The sequence below is a fragment of the Musca vetustissima genome, unplaced genomic scaffold (assembly GCF_032173495.1).
Source record: "Musca vetustissima isolate MV318-11 ecotype Yass unplaced genomic scaffold, APGP_CSIRO_Mvet_v1 utg3263, whole genome shotgun sequence".
Lineage (NCBI taxonomy): Eukaryota > Metazoa > Arthropoda > Insecta > Diptera > Muscidae > Musca > Musca vetustissima.
Genome location: NW_026882278.1, coordinates 136,058 through 157,463, shown reverse-complemented (window position 1 = coordinate 157,463; position 21,406 = coordinate 136,058). Strand labels below are relative to the sequence as shown.

At 32.2% G+C, this 21,406-nt stretch overlaps 1 protein-coding gene across 2 annotated transcripts; it reads right to left on the bottom strand.

Moving 5' to 3' along the window:
- Nucleotides 1-2,787: 2,787 nt before the first annotated feature.
- Nucleotides 2,788-6,131, bottom strand: LOC133328512 (serine/threonine-protein kinase Pink1, mitochondrial). Of its 2 annotated transcripts, none has more exons than XM_061537076.1 (4): nucleotides 5,951-6,131; nucleotides 5,089-5,895; nucleotides 3,051-4,055; nucleotides 2,788-2,991 (listed from the first exon to the last, which is right to left on the bottom strand). In XM_061537076.1, the coding sequence occupies exons 1-4, from the start codon at nucleotides 6,104-6,106 to the stop codon at nucleotides 2,794-2,796; spliced, it is 2,166 nt and encodes a 721-aa protein (XP_061393060.1). In that variant the 5' UTR covers nucleotides 6,107-6,131; the 3' UTR covers nucleotides 2,788-2,793. The 2 variants fall into 2 exon arrangements, with proteins under 2 accessions (XP_061393060.1, XP_061393059.1); XM_061537075.1 differs by having other exon boundaries at nucleotides 5,089-5,945; nucleotides 5,983-6,131.
- Between the last annotated feature and the right edge of the window lie 15,275 nt (nucleotides 6,132-21,406).

Below are 21,406 nucleotides of genomic sequence, written 5' to 3'. Positions count from 1 at the left end.
TGTTTGTAAAAATATCCCTAGAGTGTAATTTCATATAAAATATCATTTAGGAGATCATTCGACTTATAGAAAACCTCTCAGAAGGGTCTCACACTGATAAAATACCTCTGGAGGCTTGGATCTTCGACCTACTTAAGCCATCTTTAGAGGATAAAAACCTCTCTAGAGGGTACTTTCATATAAAAGATCATACAGATGGGCGTTCGACTTATCGAAGACCTCTCAGAAGGGTCTCATACTGATAAAAGACTTCTTAGGAGGCTTACTTACTTACAGACGAGCTTTCAGGAGGGTCTGCAACTTTATAAGTGGCGTCTGAGGATACTCGTTTACTTATAGATGACCTCTCTGGAGGATCTTCGACCTATAGAAGACTTCTCAGGAGAATATTCCACTCGTAGAAGACCTTTCAGGAAGGTCATTTACTTACTGAAAACCTTTCAGGAGGCTCCTTTACTCACTGAAGACCTTTCAGGACACCCTTCTACTTCCGGAAGACCTGTCAGGAGCGTTATTTGCTTACAGAAGTCCTCTTTCTACTTTTAGATGACCTCTCAGAAGGGCCTTCTTATTATATAAGGTCTCCTTTAAGGATCTTCTAAGAAGACCTCTCAAAAGGTTATTTTCTTTATAGAAGAACTCTTAGGAGGTTCTTCTTTTTATAGAAGACCTCTCAGAAGGCTCTTTTACTCATAGAAGAACTCTTAGAAGGCACTTCAACTTCCAGAAAACCTCTTAGGAGGCTCTTCCTCTTACAGAAGACGTCTCTAGAGATTCCTTTACTTATAGAAGGCCTCTCCGGAAATCTTCTTCGTACAGAAAATCTCTCAGGAGGCTCTTCTACATGCAGAGGATCTTTCAGGTGACAACTTATGAGGATAGCAGACCTCTCAGCAGGCTCCTTTACTTATAGAAAACCCCTCAGGATTCTTTAAAACCTAAAGAGGACCTTTAAGGCTGATTTTCTACCTTCATATGACCTATCAGGAAGCTCTTCCACCTACAGAAGTCCTTTCAGGTGGATATCCTAATTTTAGATGACCTCTTAGAAGCTCTTTAAAACGTCGAAGACATCTCAGAAGACTCTTTTATCTATAAAAGACCTCTCAGGAGGCTATTTTACTTACAGAAAACCCCTCACTAGGCTCGACCTATTAAAGACCTCTCAGGAGGCTCTTCTACTATTATATGCCTTCTTCAACATATTAAGGACCTCTATGAGGCCCTTTTATTTACAGAAAACCTCTCAGGAGTCTCTTCGACCTATAGAAGACCTTTCATAAGAATCTTCTACTATTATATGCCTTCTCATGAGGGTCTTCAACCTATTGAGGACTTTCCGTGAATCTCATCCATTTATAGATGATCTCTCAGGATGTCCTTTTATCTACAGAAGACCTTTCAGGCTGTTCTCATCTACTTATAGAAGACCTCTCAAGAACATATTTTACATAAAGAAGAAGTCTCAGGAGACTCTTCTACTTGGAGAACTCTCAGGAGGCTCTTCTACTTAGAGTACACCTCTCCAAAGATTCTTCTACTTCCAAAATACCTCTCAGGAGGCTCTTCAATTTAAAGAAGACACCCCCGGAAGGGTCTTTTACATATAGAAGACCCCTCAGTAGGCTCATCGACCTATATGAGGCTCTTCTATTTTTATATGCCCTCCCAGGAGGGCCTTTAACCTATTGAAGACCCCTCAGGAGGCTCTTTCATTTACAGATGACCTCTCAGGAGACTATTTTACCTATAGAAGACTTCTAAGGAGGCTCTTCCATTTACAGAAAACCTCTCAGGAGGCTCTTCTCCTTCGAGAAGGACTCTCAGCAGTCTCTTCTACTTATAAAAGACCTCTCAGAGAGCTCTTCTACTTAGAGTACACCTCTCTAGAGAGTCTTCTACTTCCAAAAGAACTCTCAGGTGGTTCTTCTACTTATAGAAGACCTTTCAGGAGTCTGTTATACCTAAAAAAGACCTCTCTGGAGGTTATTCCACTTATAGAAGACCTCTCTGGAGAATATTTTACATATAGAAGACCTCTCAAGAGGTTATTATACTCACAAAAGACCTCTGAGAAAGGTTTTTTTTGTTACAGAACACCACTCAGAAGGCTCTTCTCACTTTTAGAAGGCCTCTTAGAATATAATTTCTAAATTCTAAAAAAAAATCCAGTTAGTTGCTAAAGTTTTTTTCTTTTTATTTCATTTTAGTTACTTTCTTTTCGATTTCCTTTTTGGAAATAAAGCATTTCACTTTTCTTTTCATAAGGGGGTAAATATTGAATTTTTGCCGGTTAGTTAGTTGTGGCATTTTTTCGGATATCGTTTTTTCCGATATCATCTGCCGGGTAGATGGTGTCTTTTACTTAAGCAGTATTTAATGGAAACTAATTAAAAAAATTATAATATTTAATAATTAATACAATTAGTGTTAGTAGAAGAAGCCTTTAAAGTAGTAATAGAAGTAGATTTTTTCGCTGACAATTAAAAAAAAAAAAACAATCGTGTTGTTGTATACAAATAATTCATATGAAAAATATATAGATTTAGATTTTCTTTTTTTTTACACACAAAAAATAAAATAGTTCTTTTGTTTCGCTTTTCCTTCTTTTTTTGTTTTGTTTTCTTTAAAATCCTAGATATCACACAAATGTATTTTGTTTTTAACGTTTTCATTTCCAGACTTTTGTTTGAGTGAGAAATTTTTTTTGCAAAAATTTGAAATTAATCCAAAAGCTAAGGGGGCTAGGAGTAGAAGCTACGCTCGTTCGTTTCCTTGGGTTCGGTTCGGAATTTAAGCCACCGTACTTTGTATCCAATTGAGGGCACCTCGTATGCGTCGTAGCCTGGCCCGGGCCAAGAAACTGCATATCAACAAATACTCTACATAAGTACGTCTACCAGATTGCTGATAACTGCCAAGGTGGGGCACCGGCTGGGAATTGGCCTCACACATTATTTTGGTGGTCAGGGACAAAAGCCATTGGAGGATCTGAAAAGCGAGAATTTATTAAAAATTTCCTGATAAGAAAATTAATTTATCCTACTCACCTCTGCACTATTGGGCATACCGCCCACCTTCAACCACTTGGATGGTGCCCACAAAAACAATTGCATGACATTAGCAGCAATATCAGGACTCACACGCTTCGATGGATTCGGCGATAGGATATTGTAAATTAATTGTTGCACCAAGGTGGGACACTCCTCTGTCAGCGCGGGCAAATCATCATCTTTATAATCCGAGTTGCGTAGAGAATATGTCTCCACCGCTCGACCACCACTGGCGGAATAAAATGGATTACGCATACCAAAAATTTCATAGGCAATTGCCCCACAAGCCCACAAGTCGGCCTTCGAATAATTCAATACCGCAAATGGTCCTGGTTGCTTGTTGATAATTTCCGGGGCCATCAACGCAGCATTACCACCCTTATCAATATCAAATGAGGTATAAGGCACTTGTAGACCATGAATACGATCAGCCAGACAGCAGCCAAAATCCGATAATACCAAAATCGGAGGAGAATCATCATCGTTCAGTTCAATTAAAATATTATCCGATTTAATATCACGATGAGCAATACCATGACGGCTGATGTGGGCCACAGCTTCCAACAATTGGGTCAACAACAACAATTTCGAACGTGTCGACAGCTGATGTGAATCCAAATAGGATCTCAGACTATAATCATAACGTTTCATTAACAAATACAATGACATGTTGCGCCCATAGCCATTGGGGTTAATGCGTTGCGGTTGGGCAATCGGATAGAGTAAATGACCATCTGGGAAATTACCAACTTCATCGCAAAAGAATCCGTACATACAGACAATATTTGGATGTGGTGGTAGGGTAAGGGTTTGATCTTGTAAATGTTGTTCCCATGATTCGGCCGCTTCGTTGATGTATCGTTGCCTTGCTGGGACAGTTTCTTTATACATCGCTCGTAGAATGGCCAAGGCATTACTTTGGATATCATAGTTAAACATCATTTTCAGGGCCAAAGGATAGCGATGGATATTGGCATTTGTGGCAGAGGTGTCCATTGTTTGCTGGAAGGAGGAGGAAGAAAAAGTGATTTAATCTAAAAGGGTAAAAATAAAAAGAAGACCTCTTAGGAGGGTCTTCTACTAATAGAAGACCTTTCAGGAGGCTCTTATACCCACATAAGACCTCTCAGGAGAGTCTTATACTCATATAAGACCTTTCAGGAGGGTCTAATACTAATATAAGACCTCGCAGGAGTGTTTTAGGACCTCTTAAGAAGGTATTTTACTCATAAAAGACCTCACAAGAGGGCGTTCTACTTATAGAAGACATGTGAGGAGGGTCTTCTACTTATAGAATACCTCTCAGGAGGATATTCTACTCATAAAAGACCTCTGAGGTGGGTCTTCTACTAATTGAATACATCTCAGGTGGGTCTTATACTTACAGAAGACCTGTCAGGAAGATCTTCTACTTATAGAAGGCCTCTCTACAGGATCTTATACTCATAAATGTCCTCTCAGGAGGGTCATATACCAATAGAAGACTTCTGAAGAGGGACTTCTATTTATAGAAAACTTTTCAGGTGGGTCTTGTACTTATAGAAGACCTCTCTGGAAGGTCTTCTACTAATATAAGATCTTTGAGGAGGCTTCTATACGTTTAGAAGGCTTTTTAAGAGATCCTCTACTTCTATAAGACCTCTCAAGAGGGTCCTCTACTTCTATAAGACCTCTCAGGAGGGTTTATACTTATGGAACACCTTTCATGAGCCTCTTATATTTATAGAAGACCTCTTAGGAGGGTCTGCTACTAATATATGACCTCTCAGAAGGGTCCTGTACTTATAGAAGACATCTTAAGAGTGTCCTCTACTTTTAGAAGCCCTTTGAAGAGGGTCCTCTATTTCTATAAGACCTCTCAGGAGGGCTTATACATATAGAACACTTTTCATGAGCCTCTTGTACTTATAGAAATCCTCTCAGAAGAGTTTTCTTCCAGGAGGGTCTTGTACTTATAGAAGTCTTCCCAGGAGCGACTGCATAGCCTTCCGAATTTTGCTTTCGAAAAAAAATATTAAAAATTCCCTCAACTCACCAATCCCATTGTACCGCTACTAACACCCGAAAATTCCACTTCCGAATTTCCGCTCAACTTAAAATCTTTACTTTGATTTAAATCCTCCAGCTTACGTTCCGCCTCCAAGACATCACGAAATTGTGCTGCCGCCGATGTTTGACTAAACAACTGGACATTATCGACAGAACCACCAAAATTGTGAACAAAACGCGATATATTCTGGATGGGCGTAATATATTCCGGACGGAAGGATTGTTGATGCAATGGTTGTGGCTGACGTCCTGCAGGAGAATTATGTTCCGATGTTGTGGGTGAGCCAATAATTTCCGGTGCTTCGGGTGCACAATCTAAAGTGGAATTATTTTTAAAGGAAGCAGCATAGACCACAGCGGCACAACCTTTGGCAATGGCGGGACCAATTGAGAGTTTATCAATACTAAATGAGGTATCTAAGGTCTCGGATACTTCATCATAGTTCCATGAGTTTTGTAGACGATTTGCTGCCTCTCGTATTTCCCAACAGACACCTTCGAGCTCGTCTTCTTTTGTGAGGACTCCAGCCCCAGAGGCAAGGCTGACACCTATGAGGGCGAAAAATGGTGCCGAATCGCCATAGAATAGTTTTTTGGTGGCCTGGGTCCTTAGCTCAGCTGAATAGGTGGTGGTGACACGATTTAAGATGTTATCAATGAACAGCTTGCGGGCCTGTTGGCCAAAGCGGAAAATGCCCGCCGAATGGGGTACATTGGCGGCCAATTGGCCGGTGGCAACACCGGCTTTGGAGCTACCAGCTACGGCATTTATGGCACCACGGGCAGCGGATTTCTGGAAAGACATATTTTTACCCAGAATTTTAACAAATAATGTTGTCAAGGCTTACCTTACCCACCGATGCTGCTATCGGTGGTACACGTTGTTGACGGGTTCGTTGTTGATTTTGTTCCAAAATGTTGGTGTGTATATCTCTCTTCCAATAGCTTTGGAGCAAAAAACGACCATGTTTAAAAAGTCGCGAGGTCAATAAACGTACAGACATGCTGACCACCACTACTGCAACGGCCCAAAACGGCAGCTACCAATTAGGAAAACCTTTGCTTTCAGCAGAAATCCTTTTTCCAATTGTTGGCGATTTTTTTATTTTTCGGTAAGGTTCTGAAAATAGATATTGCGTTGTATTTTTACAAAAAAATAAAAAAATACAAGTTTTTCTTCATATTCAAGTTCATTATTGCCCACCTCGTTTGCTGCTCTCCCCTTCTCCTTTGCGTTGTTTTTTGATGTGTGATTTGTGTGTTTTTTTTTTGTTTCGTCTTGTTGTTTTTATTTTCCACCGCCTGATGCGGTTTCCATAAGTTCTAACATAACAACAACAAGTGTATGTGCAATTGCCCAACAGACAGGAACAGACAGACAGCCAGCAAGCCTAAAAATACACAGTGATGATGTTATTGTTTTGTTTGTTGTTTCCTTCCTTTTCCCCCTATTTCTTTGTTTTGTTTGTTCACTTTTGTTTTGTTTTTGTCCTCCTTTTCCTCCGATTTTTTTATGTAATCAAAGCAAAAAAAGTCACGTCGCCTTCATAGAGTACGAGGACGACATGCTTCAGTGAGATTTATTTTGCTTTATTTTTGTGAATTTTTAATTGTTTATTTCTTTATTTGACAGCTGCCACTTACTTTTTGTATTTGTTTATGTTTTTAGGGCTTAAAAAACGTTAAATTTATTAAAAAAAATGTAATTTGTTTGGAAGATGCAAGACTCAATGCGTAGAACAGCCAACAGACTGACAAGCCATATGTGAGCTGCAATTCACAGTGAATTGATAGCCTTCTCGAGTAATGCTTGGTGATTGAGGGATGGCTACTGTGGCAAAGACGTATGGCAAAATGCAACAATTGTTATTAATTGGCATGGGAAATTGGAAAATTTTGTGGAAATTGATGCAGTAAAGCGTTATTACAAATGGAAATTATTTACAGGAAGGATTAACAATATTATTAGAATAAATATTTATTATTAAATAAAATTAAATATCTAAGAAATTAATTAATTATGACACTGTCACAGAAGCTACAAAAATATTATATTTCGAAATGGGTTTTAGATTTATTTCCTTTATTAATTTGAAATAATGGAACAGCCGTAATATTTTTTATTAATTTTCTTATTTTCTTATTTGAATTTTTTTATAGTCAAGGTTTTTGTGATTTTTATGGCAAATTATTTATTATAGCAAACTTATAAAACTGTTATACATTATTGTTATACTACTCTACATTTTAGAACAGAAATTTGATTGGTGTCTAGGCTAATATTATTTTTAGTATGCCATAATATATTTGACATTATAAACTGGTCGAAATTTATAGCATCCTTAACATTGGGGTAAGAAGGAAGGAGGAGGGAGGAGAGAGAAAAAAAGAAGGATGCGGCATAGGAAAAATAGTGGTGTGTGTGTGTATGTATGTATGTTAGCGGTTACGAAAAATATTAAAAAATTAAAATATGTATTAAAAACAAAAAAAAAGAAAATCCGGACACTTCCCCTAACTTCATAATATGCTCTTAAAAAAATCTGGCAATTTTCTTGAAAAAAAAATGTGTCGAAAAATATGATGGCTTAATTTCGTAGTATTTTTCATTTTGACTAAAAATCTCCCACAAATCCTTAGTTTAGCGGGTTGATGTAAATGAAAGAATTATTCTTCATTGAATTTCACTATGGGTCTCCGAACAAAAGAAATCCGTAGCTATATTGTATATCGGGAAAATATCGGCATTGAGTTCGATCAAAAATTATTTGAGGTTAATTTCGTAATATTTCAGCTTTGTTTTGGCAAAATCTCCCACAAATCCTTAGTTTAGCGGGTTGATATAAATGAAAAAATTAATCTTTATCGAATTTCACTATGGGTCTCCGAACAAAAGAAATCCGTAGCTATACAATATATATCGAAAATATTAGCATACATTTTGACCAAAAATTGTTTGGGCTAATTTTATAGAATTTTCAATTGTTGGCCAATATCTCCCACAAATCCTTATTTTAGCGGGTTGATGTATATGAAAAAATAACCTCCATAGAATTTCTCTATGGGTCCACGAACAAAAGAAATCCGTACCTATTATATATAACAAGAAAAAATCAAAATAAATTTTTACCGAAAATTATTATGTTGGGTAAATTTTTTAGTATTTACAATTTTGGGTCAATAACTCCCTTAAGACATCGTTTTAGAAGTGCGATATCAATGAGGAACATATTCTTCATAAAATTTCACTATAGGTCTCCGAACAACAGAAATCCGTAGCTATACTATATATCAGGAAAACATCAGCATTAATAAGGATCAACAGGTATATTGGGTTAATTCCATAGTATTTAAATGTTGGGCCAATATCTCCCTTAAGGCTTCGATTTAGAAGATTAATGCTAATGAGGAAAATATTCTCCATCGAATTTCAGTATGGGTCTCCGAACAAAAACAAAAATTCGCAGCTACACTATATATCAAGAAAATATTCGAATAAATTGTTTTTAAAAATTGTTCGGGGTTATTTCGTGGTATTTTACAATTTTGGGCTAAAATCTTCCTCAAGGATTCATTATAGGAGGGTAATATCAATGAGAAAAATATTCTTCATAAAATTTCACTATGGGCCTTCGAACAAAAGAAATCCGTAGCTATACTATATGTCAGGAAAAAAATTAGCATACATCTTTTCAAAACATTTTCTGGGTTAATTTCGTGATATTTCTAATTACAGGCCAAAATCTTCCATAAATCCCATTTTTAGACAAATGATGTCGATGTCAAAAATATTCCTCATAAAATTTCACTATGGGTCCCCATACAAAAGAAATCCATAGCTATCCGTATATGTTCTGAAAATATTCGAATAAATTGTGTTCAAACATTTTTCGGGGTTATTTCGTGGTATTTTCAATTTTGGGCCAAAATCTCCCTCAAGGAGTCATTATAGGAGGATAATACCAATGAGGAAAATATTCTTCATAAAATTTCACTATGGGTCTCCGAACAAGAGAAATCCGTAGCTATACTATATATAAGGAAAATATCAGCATACATTTTTTCCAAACATTTTCTTGGTTAAATTCGTGGTATTTCTTATTACAGGTCAAAATCTCCCCTAAATCCCATTTTTAGACAAATGATGTCGATGTCAAAAATATTCCTCATAAAATTTCACTATGGGCCTCCGAACAAAATAAATCCGTAGTTATCCGTATATGTCCTGAAAATATTCCAATAAATTGTTTTCAAACATTTTTCGGGGTTATTTCGTGGTATTTTACAATTTTGGGCCAAAATCTCCCTCAAGGAGTCATTATAGGAGGATAATACGAATGAGGAAAATATTCTTCATAAAATTTCACTATGGGTCCCCAAACAAAGAAAATCTGTAGCTATACCATATATCAGGAAAAAATCCACATACATTTCTTTCAAACATTGTGTGGGTAATTTTTGGGATATTTGTAATTATAGGCCAAAATCTCCCCTAAATCCTAATTTTAGGCGAATTATACCAATGACAAAAATATTCCCCATAAAATTTCACTATGGGTCTCCATACAAAAGAAATTGGTAGCTCCGCCATATACCCGGAAAAAATATAACTTTAGTCATACGCTTCAAACCAAGACAAATGGTACCACGTAACGTATAAGTATTGCCGTTAATTATACGCCACCCCTATGTCTTGACATTTTAATGTAAATTTATTGCCATATTTTAGGGACCTTGAAATATTTACAAGTTTTCAAAATTTTCTACACAAACCCATTAAATATTAGTCACGAGATTGCAATTTTTATAAATATTAAAAATATTTTATTTTTTTGATTATTTCCATATTTTTTAGTTTTGATTATTTTTTTTTGTTGTGTACAAGTGTCCAATTTTGTTGTTATTTATATCGATTCCATTTGTTGTTATTGTTGTTTCTATTTGTATTCCAAATTCCAAAAATAAACAAAAGCAACCTTGTTGAATGTGCGCAAAATATTCCATTAATAAATTATTTATTTATTAATTGCTGAATGGTAATTTTACCTCTTGCATTATTTAGCGGTTTACAGCACGGATTCGATGTGGGGTATTGAGGAAGAAGAAGAAGAAAAAAATGCACAAGAAAAAATGAAAATAATTAAAACAAAATTGTATTTGAGGTATTTTCTCTCTCAAAATGTCATTGCATGGCGTATGGGTGGCGTATTATTAACGTCACTACTTATACGTTACATGGTACCATTTGGCCATGTTTTGAAGCGTAAGAATAAAATTATGGTTTTTTTCCGATTATATAGTCGAGCTATAGATTTCTTTTGTGAGAAGACCTATAGTGAAATTTTATGGAGAATATTTTTGTCACATACTTTATTGCCCCAAAATTAAGTTTTGAGGGAGATATTGGCCCAAAATGGAAAATACCACGAAATTAACCTAAAATAGTAGTAGACTCTAATGTATGCTAATATTTTCCTGTGATATATAGTATAGCTACCGATTTCTTTTGTTCGGTGACCTATAGTGAAATTTTATGAAGAATAAATTTCTCAATGACATCATCCTCCTAAAATTATGATTTGAAGGAGATATTGGCCCAAAATGTAAAATGCTATGAAAATTACTCTGTTAGTGAGTTGTACAAAATTTAAGCTAATATTTCCATGATATATAGTATAGCTACCGATTTTAGTTGTTCGATGACCTATAGTGAAATTTTATAAGGAATATTTTTCTCATGCATATCATCCGCATAAAATGGAATCTAAAGGGAAATATGGAGCCAAAATTGATAACACTATGAAATTACCGCAAAATAAAAGTTGTCCATAAATTATCCCGAAATGTTATTGATATATAGTCGAGCTATCGATTTCTTTTGTTCGTTGATCTATAGTGAAAATTTACGAGGAATACATTTCTCATTGACATCATCCCCCCAAAATTATGATTTCAAGGAGATATTGACCCAAAATGGAAATTACCATGAAATTAACCTAAAATACTAGTTGAGCCTAATGTATGCTGATATTTCCGAGATATATAGTATATCTACCGATTTCCTTTGTTCGATGACCTATAGTGAAAATTACTAAAGAATATTTTTGTCATTTACACCAGCCTTCTACAATAAAGATTTGTGGTAGTATCTCAAGACATTTGGGGTGGCGTATAATTAACGTCAATACTTATACGCTACATGGTACCATTTGAAGCGTATAAATGAAATTACATTTTTCCGATTATATAGCCGAGCTAGCGATTTCTTTTGCGAGGAGACTTATAGTGAAATTTTATGGAGAATATTTTTATCATTGACTTCATCACACCAAAATTATGATTTCATGGAGATATTGGCCCAAAATGGAAAATACCTTGAAATTAACCTAAAATAATAGCTGATCATAACTTATGCTGATATTTTCCTAATAAATATTATAGCTACCGATTTCTTTTGGTCGGTGATCCACAGTGAAATTTTACAAGGAATATTTTTTCCATTGGTTCCACCCTCCTACAACTAAGTTTTGAGGCAGATATTGGCCCAAAATGGAAAATACCATGAAATTAACCTAAAATAATAGTTGACCTAATGTATGCTGATATTTTCATGATATATACTATAGCTACCGATTTCCTTTGTTCGATGACCCATAGTGAAATTTTATAAAGAATATTTTCGCCATTTACACCACCCTTCTACAATAAAGATTTGTGGTAGAATATCATGAGATTTGGGTGGCGTATTATTAACGACAATACATATACGCTACATGGTAACATTTAAAGCGTATGAATGAAATTACATTTTTCCGATTATATAGCCGAGCTGGCGATTTCTTTTGCGAGGAGTCTTATAGTGAAATTTTATGGAGAATATTTCTATCATTGACTTCATCACACCAAAATTATGATTTGATGGAGATATTGGCCCATAATGAAAATTAGCATGAAATTAACCTAAAATAATAGTTGACCATAATTTATGCAGATATTTCTGTGATATAGGATATAGCTACGGATTTCTTTTGTTCGATGACCCATAGTGGAATTTTATGAAGAATAAATTTCTCATTCATATCGTCTGCCTAAAATTAAACCTTAGGGGAGATATCGAGCCAAAACTGAACATACTTTGAAAATTACACAATTAGTGCATTTACGAAATTTAAACTTATATTTCCGTGATATATATTATAGCTACCGATTTCTTTTGTTCGATGACCCATAGTGGAATTTTATGAAGAATAATTTTTTTATTGACATGATCCTCCTAAAATTATGATTTGATGGAGATATTGGCCCAAAATGGAAAATACCATGAAATTAACCTAAAATTTTAGTTGACCATAATTTATGCAGATATTTCCGTGATATATAGTATAGCTACCGATTTCTTTTGTTCGATGACCCATAGTGAAATTTTACAAGAAATATTTTTTCCATCGATGTCATCCTCCTAAAATTAAGTTTTGAGGGAGTTATTGTCACCTTATTAGGGAACACTACGAAATTTTTCCATAAACTTTTTTGAACAACATTTATCCGGATATTTCCGTGATATATAACCGATTTGTGTTGTTCGATGACCTATAGTGAAATTTAAAGAGCTACTCAATTCACACCTTCCAAAAAAATTAAACAATTGAAAATATATTTCATATCAAAGTGATGCGAATGACGATGCTGATGGCAGCAATCTTCAATTATTTACAACAAAGCAATGTTTATTTATTTCCCCATAACAATAACAACAACAGCACCCTGACACATACACCCGAATCTGGAGGGATAGGTCGGAATGGTGTTGATGGAAATGCAACATTTTCGAAAATTTTATTTTAAACGCAAAAAAGAGCAAGAGATAGAAACATCTCCAGGTTGCTAAGAGAGTAGACATTTGTTTACAGTTTAATGAAGCGACCAAATCTCTTGAGAGAGTTTACCTCTCTCTCTTTCTCTTATGTTGTACCACTGGAAGTCTTGGCTGTATAAAAAGACCATTTGCTATGGAAATTCTTATTAGTTTTATGGCGGCAAGGATACGTTGAACATCACGACGAAAATTGAGAGAAAAAAAGTAACGGAACGAAAAAAAAAATATTTTCGTAAAGGAAACGGAAACGTGTTATGGCGGTGGCGGAATATAATAGACAACATGAAAAATTAAAATAAAATATTTTTTTTTTGAAAAAAAAAATACTGAAAAAAATAAAAATCTCGGTTTCCGTTTTTTTGGGTACGACATATCTGTATGTGTGTGAGTGTGTATGTGTGCTTGTTGCAAATAAAACTTATAAATGAAAATGATGATGATTTCAATTGAGAAAAAAATGAATGGAAAATATGAGAAGGGGTGGGAGGTGGTCACCCCCTCCCTTCTTTAAGGAAATTTGAAAAGTTATTCCTCCACAACAAAGTGTGCCATTTGAGTTTTATCGCCCAAAACTGAAACAGAAAAAAAAACGAAAAAAAAAATGAAAAGAAAAAAAGAAACTTCGACAAATGTGTGGCCATAAATTTCGAATGAAAGTGACGTTGCTTTAAATGCTGACAACATAAATTTTAATTTAAAAAAATATTTTTTTTTTAAATCATAATATAAAAAAATAAATAAAAATAAAAAAACTAAAAAAATAATTTAATTTTTAAATAAAAATATTATTTTTTTTTTAAAAAAAAAATTATTTAATTTTTTTAAAAAAAAAATTTTTAATTTTTTTAAATAAAAAATTATTGAATTTTTTTTAAATAAAAAATTATTGAATTTTTTTAAATAAAAAATTATTGAATTTTTTTAAAATAAAAAATTATTAAATTTTTTTAAATAAAAAATTATTAAATTTTTTTTAATAAAAAATTATTAAATTTTTTTAAATAAAAAATTATTAAATTTTTTTAATAAAAAATTATTAAATTTTTTTAAATAAAAAATTATTAAATTTTTTTAAATAAAAAAATATTAAATTTTTTTTTAAATAAAAAATTATTAAATTTTTTTTAAATAAAAAATTATTTAATTTTTTTTAAATAAAAAATTATTAAATTTTTTAAAAAATAAAAAAAAAAATAAGAAAAAATGTATTGAAATCAACAAAAAAAAAAAAGGTTTTGAAAAAAAAATTAAAACTAAAAAAAATAATTTTTTTTAAAACAAAAAAAAAATAAAATTTTAAAAAATTAAAAAGTTGTAGAAAAAAAAATTTATTAAATATTAAAAATAAGTTAAAACATTTTTTGTTCTATAAAAATAGAAACTAAAAAATTATAAATTAATAAATATTATAAATTAATAAAATTAATTTCAAAAAAATTATAAAAAAAATTCAAAACAGAGTATTGAAAAAAAAAAAGATAAGAAAAACTAAAAAAATCATTTTTTTATAAAAAAAATTAATTTTGAAAATTTTTTAAAAAATTAAAAAAAAATAAATATTAATAAAAAAAGTTAATTTAAAAAAAATTAATTAAAAAAAAAAAAAAATTATAAAAAAAATAATTTTTTTTAAAAATTTTAAAAAATTAAAAAGAGTAAAAAATTGAAATAAAAAAAAAAAGATTTTGAAGAAAAACTAAAAAAATCATTTTTTTAATTAAAAAAAATTAATTTTGAAAATTTTTTAAAAAATTAAAAAAATAATCAAAACATATTATTGAAATCTAAAAAAAGTATTTAAGAAGAAAATAATGTCAAAAATAATAATTAAATATTATGTGCTTTGGGTGGCGTATTATTAACGACAATACCTATACGTTACATGGTACCATTTGAAATGTATGAATACAATTGGATTTTTCCGCTTATATTGTGGAGCCATCGATTTCTTTTGTAAGCAGACTTATAGTGAAATTTCCTGGAGAATATTTTTCTCATAGATATCATTCATCTAAAATGGAGATTTATGGAAGATTTTGAGCCAAAATGGAAATTGCTATGAAAATTTTCAAAAATTTGTTGGACAAAATTTAAATCGATATTTTATAAATATATAGTCGAGCTAGCGATTTCTTTTGTTCGGAGATCTATAGTGAAATTTTATGGGGAATATTTTTTTCATTGACATCACTTGCCTAAAATGCAGATTTATGGAAGATTTTGAACCAAAATCAGAATTACTATGGAAATTTTCAAGAACTTGTTGAACAAAATTGAAATCGATATTTTATAAATATATAGTCGAGCCAGCGATTTCTATTGTTTGGAGACCAATAGTGAAATTTGCTGAAGAATATTTTTTTCATTGACATCACTTGCCTAAAATATAGATTTATGGAAGATTTTGACCTCAAATTGAAAATACTAAGAACATTTAAAAAAAAATCACTGAACAAAATTGAAATCCATATTTTATAAATATATAGTCGAGCTAGCGATTTCTATTGTTCGGTGACCTATAGTGAAATTTTATGAAGAATACATTTCTCATTGGCATCATCCTCCTAACATTACGATTTGAAAGAGATATTGGCCCAAAATGGAAAATACCATGAAAATAATGTTTGCGCATAATTTATGCCGATATTTTCGTGATATAGAGTATAGCTACCGATTTCATTTGTTCGATAGCCTATAGTAAAATTTTATGTAGAATAAATTTCTCATTAGCATTATCCCCCTACGATTAGTATGTCGGGGAGATATTTGCCCATAACTGAAAATAATACGAGATTTATACAAAAAATGTTTAAACAAAATGTGTGCGGATTTTTCCTATATATATGGTATGGCTACCGATTTTATATCTTCGACGACCTATAGTAAAATTTCCTGAAGAATATTTTTTTCATTGACATCATTTGCCTATGATGAAAATTTAAGGGAGATTTTGGCCCAAAATGGAAAATATTATGAAATTAGCGCAAAATAATTGTTGTCCATGATTTATCTCGAAATTTTCCTGACATATAGTATAGCTACCGATTTCATTTGTTCGTTGACCTACAGTGAAATTTTATGAAGAATAAATTTCTCATTGGCATCATCCTCTTAAAATTATGATTTGAAGGAAATATTGGCCCAAAATTGAAAATATTATCAAAATTACTTAGTTAGTGTTTGTACAAAATTTTAGCTGATATTTCCGTGATATATAGTAGAGCTACCGATTTCTTTTGTTCGATGACCTATAGTGAAATTTGATAGAGAATATTTTTGTCATTTACATCAGCCTTCTATTATAAAGATTTGTGTTAGAATATCATGACATTTGAGTGGCGTATTATTAACGACAATACTTATACGTTATATGGTACCACTTGAAGCGTATGAATAAAATTACATTTTTTCGATTACATAGCCGAGCTAGAGATTTCTTTGTATAGGAGACTTTTAGTGAAATTTTATGACGAATAAATTTCTCATTCACATCATCCTCCTAAAATTATGATTTGAAGGAAATATTGGCCCAAAATGGAAAATACTAATAAAATTACTCAGTGAAGGCTTGAACAAGATTTTAGCTGATATTTCTATGATATATAGTATAGCTACGGATTTCTTTTGTTCGATGATCTATAGTGGAATTTTATAAGGAATATTTTTTCCATTGGCATTAACGTCCTAAAATTAAGCTTTGAGGGAGAAACTGACCCATAATGAATGTAACTACGAAATTAACTCAAAAAATGTTTTACAACATTTTTTGATGATATTTCCGCAATATATAGTAGAGCTATCGATTTCTTTTGTTCGATGACCTATAGTGGAATTTTACAGGGAATATTTTTTCCATTGGCATCACCATCCAAGAACTAAGATTTTGGGGAGAAATTGGTCCATAATTGAAAAAACAACGCAATTGACCCAAAATGAAGTTTTAAAACAATTTTTGAAGATATTTCTGTGATAAATAGTATAGCTAGCGACCTATTTTGTTCGTAGACCCCTAGTGAAATTTTATGCTGAATATTTTTTTCATTGGCATCATTTGTCTAAAATTAAATCTTAAAGGAGAAAATTTAAAAATACTACCATACATTATTAGCTTCTCCATTGCTGTACCTTAGGGCGTATAACTTGTGACAACACTTATACGTTCCATTTCCTCCTGCCAAAAAACATTGTTTTTCTTCTTCTACACCCCAAATACAACGACGACATATTTGCACGTAATATATTCGTGGTCCTTATTCCATGTATATATAGCGCTAGGAACGTGTAGTGTTTAATTATTTATTGCTGCACCATGAACAACACCAAACAGACCAGAATATGGATATCGAAGCCAGCTGTGTCCCCATGGGTGGGCAAGACACACGGCACATAACACGTTTTATGGGTTTTCATTTGGGTTTTACAAGATTATTTCGATGAGTCAAACAACAGAACAGAACAGCAGACCAGACCAAAAACCTAAGCAAATGTAAATTACAATTGTTTTGTTGTTGTATTGTCTTTATCTCAGCCACTGAGCAACAACAAAACAATAATGGTGGGAAAGAAAAAGTGTGAGAATAGTTCCATTTTGTTAGGACTTTAAAAAGTAAGGAAGGATGGCAAATATATCTGAGGTTTGTGTATGGATGGACGACTTAAAGTGTTGGCAAAAATTGCCATAATTTTTTTGACTTCAAAAACTTAAACATAATGTTTATTTAAGGAAATATTGAAATGGGCCACTGTGGCGTATACGTGCTGACAGTAATTATACGCCCCCCTAGATGCAGGTTTTTATTTTGTGTGAGGATTTTAATCGATTTGATTATGGAAATTGGAACATTTTTTTTAAATTTAAAAACTATTTGGGGGTCTATTTATATGTAGAAATCTGTGGATATTCTGCATCGATTTTTCTATGTGAGTATGGAAGAAAAACCGAATAGTGACCTGAAAAAATTCAAATTTCAAAATTTTTATCAGTTTCAAAATTTTTTTGGGTCGGCTTTAAAAATTATTTGGTCATTTTTAAAAGTTGATCAGTTTCAGAAATTTTTGGTCAAATTTATAATTTTTTGCTCAGTTTCAAATTTTTTATATCAGTTTTAAAAATATTTGGTCGGCAATCTTTTTTGGTCGATTTTACCATTTTTGGTTAGTTTTTTTTTAATTTCTGTTTGATTTTATTATTATTTTGGTCGATTTTCAAATTATTTGGTCAGTTTTTCAAAATTTTTTGGTCTGTTTTCTTATTTTTGGTCGATTTTTTGAATTTTTGGTAGGTTTCAAATTTTTTGGTCGATTTTTTATAAATCACAATATTTTTTGGTATGTTTTCTAATGTTTGGTTAATTTAATCATTTTTGGTAAGTTTTAAAAAAACTATATCGTTCTCAAAAGTTTTTGGTCGGTTTTATAACTGTGAGTCAGCTTTATGATTAATTTGGTCGATTATTTGATTTTTGGTAGATCTCTAAATTTTTTGCTCGCTTTTAAACATTTTTGATGGGTTTTCTTACTTTTGGTCGATTTTAAAATTTTTTGTAGTTTTCAAAATTTTTATTGGCCGGTTCCCAATTTTAGGTTGTTGTTAAAATTTTTATCAGTTTCAAACATTTTTGGTTAGTTTTAAAATTTTTATGAGTTTCAAATTTTTTTGGTCGGTTTTAAAACATAAATTGGTCGTTTTTAAACATTTATCAGTTTTACCAATTTTTTTATCGGTTTTCTAATTTGTGGACGGTATTAAAAATTTTTTGTCGTTTTTTAAATTTTGGTCGGTTTTAATTGTTTCTGATCAATTTTTAGGTTGTTGTTAAAACTTTTTATTGGTTTCAACATTTTTATTAGTTTTAAAATATTTTGGTCCGTTTCAAAACTTTTATAAGTTTCATAAAATGTTGGGTGATTTTTATTTTTTTTGTCGTTTTTAAACATTTATTAGTTTCACCAATTTTTGGTCGGTTTTCTAATTTTTGGACGGTTTTAAACATTTTTAGTCGATTTTATATTTTTTGGTCGGTTTTTGGTGGATTTTTTTAATTATAAAATTTTTGGGAATTTTTCCTAATGTTTTAGTCGATATTTTTTTTTTTTGTCTTTTTGGTCGGAATGTATTTAAAAAAGGATATTTTATTTTTTGATATTTTTGATTATTTTTTGGTAATTTTTTTAAAATGTCGTGTTTCTAATTTTTGGTCGATTTTTTGCTAATAATATGCTTGATTTTTGTTAGCAAATATATTTTCAGTGTTATGTTTTTAGAAACCTATTTTTTCGATAGCATCTAGAATTTATTCAAAAATGATTTTTTCCGAAATAGTTTTTTTGTTGGTATTTTTGGGTCCTTTTAGTGTTGTTTTTTGTCGGAATTTATTTTCAAAAAAAAAAAAAAAAAAAAAAAAAAATTAAAATTTTGGTCGATTTTTTTTTAATTGTCAGTTTTCCAATTTTTGGTTAATTTCCTATTTTTTTTTTGGGATTTTTGAAGATTTTTTGCTAATAATTTGTTCGATTTTAGTTACCGAAATATGATATTATCATCATTTTTCCAATTTTTTTTTTGTATTTTTGGGTCTTTTTTAAGAGTTATTTTTTTGGTCGGATTTTTTTTCAAATATTTTGGCCGATTTTTTTAATGGTCAGTTTCTAATTTTTGTTTGATTTTCTATTTTTTTCGAATTTATTGTTTTGTATTTTTTGGATATATTTTTTTTTTTTTGGTCGGAATTTATTATTTTTATTTTTCCAAAAAGTTCCCTTTTTTATTTCTGTGTTTGTTTTTCAGTGTTTTATTTTTTGGTCGGAATTAAATAAAAAACTTTTTTTCTTTTTTTTTTGGTATTTTTCTAATATTTTGGTCGATTTTTCGTTTAAATTGTTTGTCCCAATTAAAAATTCCCATAAATCACAACTGTGCATGGAGACGTATGATTAATATTGTATTAGTAGGCGTATCAAACAATCATACGCTCTAGAGTATAACGTTAACATTTCTAAATGGATGAATAACGGAGAGTGTGTGAGGGGAGAGAGAGAGAGAGGGAGGCTATGCCCGTTATCATGTCATGTTACAACAAACGCAAGTAACAGAGTTGTGAGGAGTGTGAGAGGAGATGACAGAAAAATGTGTCAGAGCTTATGTGTGATGGGTGTGTGTGTGTGTGTGTGTGAGAGAGGGAACGAAGTGAGACAATAGTCTAGTTAACATAATAATAAGCCTATAAATCAAAACAAATCTAAATAACAATGTAACAGACGACTAAACAAGTTCTTTCGTACTTTTTTCTTCTTCTTCTTCTCTTTCAGAGTCAGAAAAAGAAAGGTTAATCATAAAAACAAACAAAACAAAGCTGTAATAATCTCAAGACATTACAAAGAAGTAAGAAGAAGAAGAAGATAGCTTAGACAATGAAGAAGAGACCTTGAAAATAATAAGAAGAACAAAAATAAAAAATACAAGAACAAAAAAAAAAACAAAAATGAACAACAACAACACGATGTGCCGTCAACGAAGCGTGGTAAAGGAAAATTATTAACCAGTAATATTGTCATCAAAGATAGAGTGTGAAAAAAATTAACAACAACAATAGCCGCAATTATTTCACAACAACAACTGCTGTTGACATTATTGACAACAATAATAACAATAGCAACACCTTTAGCCAGTGGGCCGACGCGAACAATAATTAGTTCAGTAATGCTGCCACCGCCAATAGCAAACACCCCACAACCCCCAACAATAACAACAACACCAACAATGAGAATTCTTAGCAGCACATTAACTACAGATAATACACAGCAACAACAACAACATGCTGCAGAAAATGACTCTGCCTTTGTATATAAGCCCACAGATTCGAATGCATCCCAGCTGACATCTAAGGTCTCCAAGGCCATGAATGCCTCCTCATCATCCTCCGCCCAACGGCTGAAAGCAATGCCAAACCAAACTCTGGGACATATATCGAACAACAACAATAACAACACAGGACTAGATTACAATCCATCACAATACTATGATGGCACCCCCAGCTTAATATCCGGCTCACCACAATTCAGGCCATCCCAATCACAGCCCTATTCCAATGATAATGATGATGACTTCGTTTATGGTCGCATTAATAATGGCAGTGGCCTGATTGGTGATGGTAATCTAATGGATGGCTTTGACACTTATGCCACGGCGGTGGCAGCAGCCGATATGGCAGTGACGTCACTAACAAATGGCACCGTGCGCCACTTGGAGACGACAACAGCCACAAATACAGCGGCAGCTGTGGCAGCAGCATCGGCATTTCCCACGGCCCAAACGGTGGCCACATTTATAGCGGGCAATAAAAATCGTGCCACAACTATAATTGTTTATCCAACAGGTGAGTGATCCAGAAAGGGTAAGGTCAACATCAGTTATTTTGTGAGGAGGGTA

Excerpts from the sequence above, each read along its gene's own strand:
- LOC133328512 (XM_061537075.1), bottom strand. The coding sequence starts at position 6,106 with ATGTCTGTACGTTTATTGACCTCGCGACTTTTTAAACATGGTCGTTTT. Across the intron at positions 5,946-5,982 it reads ACAACGAACCCGTCAACAAC|CCTTGACAACATTATTTGTT; the intron begins GTGTACCACCGA and ends GGGTAAGGTAAG. Across the intron at positions 4,056-5,088 it reads GTAGCGGTACAATGGGATTG|CAAACAATGGACACCTCTGC; the intron begins GTGAGTTGAGGG and ends TCCTCCTTCCAG.